The sequence below is a fragment of the Belonocnema kinseyi genome, chromosome 2 (assembly GCF_010883055.1).
Source record: "Belonocnema kinseyi isolate 2016_QV_RU_SX_M_011 chromosome 2, B_treatae_v1, whole genome shotgun sequence".
NCBI lineage: Eukaryota > Metazoa > Arthropoda > Insecta > Hymenoptera > Cynipidae > Belonocnema > Belonocnema kinseyi.
Genome location: NC_046658.1, coordinates 74,813,408 through 74,818,119, shown reverse-complemented (window position 1 = coordinate 74,818,119; position 4,712 = coordinate 74,813,408). Strand labels below are relative to the sequence as shown.

The following is a 4,712-nucleotide window of genomic DNA, read 5'->3' as shown; positions in this document are numbered from 1 at the left end:
CAGCCTTGGAGGAGATTATGTTGAGAAATAAAAAAAAAAATTCTTAAAAACGTTGTTTTTCTTGGTCAGGCCGGAAACTTATCAATCCACCCTCGTAATCTGAAACTGTTGGATATTGAATTCCGTTTGAACTTTAATATAATAGTTAACAAAAGTCTCATCATTTTAATGCATATTTTTACAGTTAAATTAATAATATAAAAAAATTCTTACTTGTAATGATGTACACACTGATTATCAAAGGTATTTCTAGGGCACCCAAAGTTTTGTAGGATAAATTTCCAAGAGAGAAGTAATTAAACTTTACATTGTAATTGTTCGGAAATAAGGATCACCCTACTAAATAGTCGCATGTATCAAAGTGGACACTTCCTATTAATTCTGATTATGAACATGCTCAAAATATTGTTCATATGATTAAAAAAAAATTAAATTATTTTCAGACGTGTCCTGATAAATTGTGTGAAGATTTCAAAGACTGTGTGGAATGCGTTGCACATAAATCCGGACCTTTAGCTGGCAAAGAACAATGTGGTGGATTGTGTCAAGAAATTGATATTGTGAGTACACAAATTGTTTATTTTCATATTTTATTAATTTCTTCTTATTTTTATTTAAAGTTTTTGAATTCTCTATTACTTGCATTAACACTGTTAATTTTGTTTAAAATGAAACATGATAACGTTCGAACTAATTCGATTAAAAAATAAATATATTATGAATATAGATTTTAGAATTACTTTTTACTTCACAACATTGTTTTCAAACTGTTTAGGTGAAAATTGTAGAAGAAGAATCTACAGACAATGAGACTGGAGCACAAGTATGTAGAGTACCAGGTGATGGTGGTTGTACGTTTGTATTCAAATATACCTTATATAGACAAGGTGTAGGTGGTGATATGAAAATCTATGAAATTTCTGCACAAGAAAGCAGAACGTGTCCTGAACCAGTTAATGCCATGGGTAAATTAATTTGACTAAAGCGCTTATATTTAGCCATTTAAGTATTTTTAATAATTTGAATAAGATTTCATTTGATTCATTTTGAAAAAAGAAAAGAAGCTAAAGTTAGATAATTTCCAATGAATTTTCTATTTTTAAAACTCAATTTTACAGGAGTTGCGACAGGTGTAATTGTCAGTACTGTAATCCTCGGTCTTCTAGTATTATTAATTTGGAAAGTCTTTACTGAAATTCACGACAAAAGAGAATTCGCAAAATTTGAAAAGGAACGTGCAGAAGCAAAGTGGCATCGGGTAAAATATTTGAACCAATTTCGTACAAACCATTAAATAATACATTCCTAATATACTATTTTCTCGTAGGAAGAAAATCCTCTATATAAACAAGCAACAACCACATTTACCAATCCAACTTTCAAGAGTCTCAGCGCTTATAACTATGAGTATTAAAAAAATGTATTATGAATAAGAAGTGAATGTTATTTTATAAACATTTCTAAATAATTGTATATTGTTAGTAGCTATTTTGAATTAGTTTATTGTTGATTTAAACTCAGATTTAATATCCAAGAGAATGCTCAAGATTCATTTGAATCGTTTGTTTACAAATTTTGCTTTATGAAATTAATTAAAGTGTGATATAAGCGTCATAATAAAATAAGACTTTTTTGCTCATTTACTACACTCGTTCGCAATTCCAAGAATGTTTATCTTCATTATATAAGTGAAGAAAGTGTGAGATCTTTTACGTCAAAGTAAGTGCAAAGAATACAGGTATTCTTGGAAAAAATTGTACTTCATTTTTGAACCTCACTCCTTAATTAAGATGTTTTTCTCAAGCCACGGTTTCGACAGATGACCATTACTTTTTTCTCAGAATGTTTTGAAGTAAAGGAAGTACAGAGAAAGCCATCCATTTTTACTTTCATACCTGTAGGCGGCCTTACTTTGGTTTGAAAAAATATTCTTAGAATTGTTTCGAATTAGCAGGTATAGAATAAATGAAATATAAAATTAAAAGTACGAAAATGAAGGCCCTGCGCATATTGTAATATGAAATATTTATATTTTTCCTTATTAAGTGTTGCAATATTTACAAACACTTCATTAACTTGACTAAAATACAATTCAGTTCTATTCAAAATATTTTTCTTTTTAAATTATTATAATTTTTCCTTGTTGCAAATATTTATGCCTACGCCCAGTAACTAGCGCTGTGGAATGAAATTGAACTAAGTGAATGGAACGCCATGTTGTTTAATTATCACACAATGAAGCAACCAATCCGCTTCACGCAACTTTATGTACTCCCCTCACTAGGCAGGTTCTTCCTTTCACCAACAATTGAATCGCTGATGCACTTTGGTTGGCTTCATGCACGCCTCACCAATTGGCGGAACACACACACACACACATATATATATATATATATATATACATCTGTATATATATAATTTCATTCTTGATTTTTGTTCATTTAAATTCAAAGACAATAAGAAATTATATTGATTGCTAATAAAACAAGATTAATATTTAATACTTCTAGCAAATGTTATAACAATTAGTTAATGTTTGTAAGATTTAGATATTCATATGGAGGATGTCTGAACAATACTTACCTTCTCTACTGACCAGTGACACTTCATTCACAAAATCTATAATTGAAGGAAAAATGTTATGTATAGATCCAAATATATCTTCTATTTCTCTTAACATTAAAACTTATTTAATTTATATTCAAAGTAGTGGAACGATAAGTTTTTTAAAAATGAATTCGAATCTTTTAGTTAAAACCTGTAAAGATGTAATTGAAGAACGTTCACCTTTTTTCTCAACAATGCAATAAAGGGGTATTAATTTCACTTTTTTCTCCAAGAGAACCTTTAGGTTCCTGAGGATTGAATCATCACCTGCCTGCAGGCAAGCTCTAACAAGAAAAAAAATCTTACTCTAAAGCAACAGTGCCATTGGGTCAGTCGACTGACTTGCGTTTAAAACATGTTGCGGGTATGTTTAAAAAAATCTGATTTTTAAATGTAGCAAATATATAGTAATTCATTTAGAGTTCACTTATTACTTTATAGTGGATAAATGATTGTTTTTTTTCATTGGTAACAACATTCAAAGGATCAAGGGTGCAAACAAATGGCGTTCCTTAAACACATTTTAATGGTTTCAAACAGACAAAATGTATATTTGAACTGAAGCTTTGTCATAAAAACACATTCAAAATGAAGAAAAAAATGTTTGGAAAAAAGCCACAAGTTAGAATAACATTTTATTTTGAAAAATTTTCGCCTAAATTATAGTTATAAATATTCTTTCATCCATTTTGCGTTAGAATGCGTATTTTTGGATTAAAGCGTAAAAAATAATATTGAAAATAAACACATTAAATTAATGGAAAAACGACACATACTGCAATAAAATGTTTAACAAATAATGACTTTTTTTCTTAGAATTATGAATTGTGATAATATAAATTCATCGAAATGATACATTTTGCAGGGTAGCTGAGAATTAAATTTAATGCAAAATAAGGAACAAATATTAAAGTAATCATGATGAATACAATTTGTATTTTATTTTGCAATATCTGAATGAGCAGTTGAAAATAATGTCGAAAAGTTCGCATTTTTGACAGGATCAAGTGCGAAGCACGAGATACGGAATGAGAGTGTGTTCGCTAAACGCGAAGGAGCTTTAACAAAAGAAAATTCGGAATATCGTGCGACGCGCGAGAACGATCAAACGCGCGCCCAAAGGGCGCGCAAACTTCCGGATGAAGCGAGCTCTCAAAGTTTTTGAAAATTTAGATATTCAGGAAAAACGCACTTTTTAGAAGCTCGTAACTTCTTCCTGGGACTTTTAAAAAATCGCAGACTTAGCACATAATTAAATTCCACTAATATTACACACTAGGACAATTTGTTGAAGGTGTTTTGCCTTATTTAAAAAATAATTATGCTCACAAATTCGTGGAGTGACGCATAGTTTTTAATAGGTTTAGATATGAACTAAAGTTAGTAGCCAGCGAAGAATTCCAGCGTTACATATGTGAAAAGTCTTTAATTATTTTCATTTATCGTATTTATCAATCTTACTGAAAAATGATGTTCTAAAGCTATTTAAAATACAAATGATCACTTTTTATGTAAAAATATATTACACTTTCTGAAGTATTCTATTTTGATGATAACTTTATTATATGAAAGCTCAAACTCATTATATTTATACGTTCTTCACCTCGACTAGAACGCCCACCTAAAGAAAATAGCGTGTTAGTATATTTTTTACAATTGGCCCTAAATCAAATAGCATTATTGATCTAAAATTCTCTTGGATCGAACCCTGTTTGTTGCGATTGTTTTGAGTTTTGAGTATCGTGCCCTTTGCTTTATAGCTTCTCGCTCGTAAGACGATCGTAAATTCGTCACAACTTTGCTCCTACTGCAAACCCTCGAGGGACCCACTATTTCCCATCCACTGTAGATTAAGCCCTGCACAACCAAAGAACTTAAAATAAAAAGATTAACAATTTTAAATTTCGATCAAGTACTTTTAAATTGAAAATTGCGATATACAGTGTGTCCCATATTTATAGGGCCACCCCATTTTTTAAGGATAATTTTTTTTCTATTGAAAAAAAATGCACCAAATATTTTGAGTGGATAAATGAGTCGAATTAACGATTTTTCCTAAAATATAGAGCTCGCAATTCCATTCGTTCATTTATTTGGACATTTTT

The 4,712-nt window shown here is 30.1% G+C and overlaps 1 protein-coding gene across 2 annotated transcripts in view; it reads left to right on the top strand.

Annotated features, from left to right (window-relative positions):
• The window catches only part of LOC117167425 (integrin beta-PS-like), a 7,984-nt gene extending 5,998 nt beyond the window's left edge, over nt 1–1,986 (top strand). For both annotated transcript variants that reach the window (XM_033352336.1, XM_033352334.1), the window contains exons 12-15: nt 444–560; nt 776–965; nt 1,119–1,258; nt 1,328–1,986. In XM_033352336.1, coding sequence (XP_033208227.1) covers nt 444–560; nt 776–965; nt 1,119–1,258; nt 1,328–1,414 — 534 coding nt within the window. In that variant the 3' untranslated portion in view covers nt 1,415–1,986. The remainder of the gene's footprint in view (nt 1–443; nt 561–775; nt 966–1,118; nt 1,259–1,327) is intronic.
• Nucleotides 1,987–4,712: the final 2,726 nt, after the last annotated feature.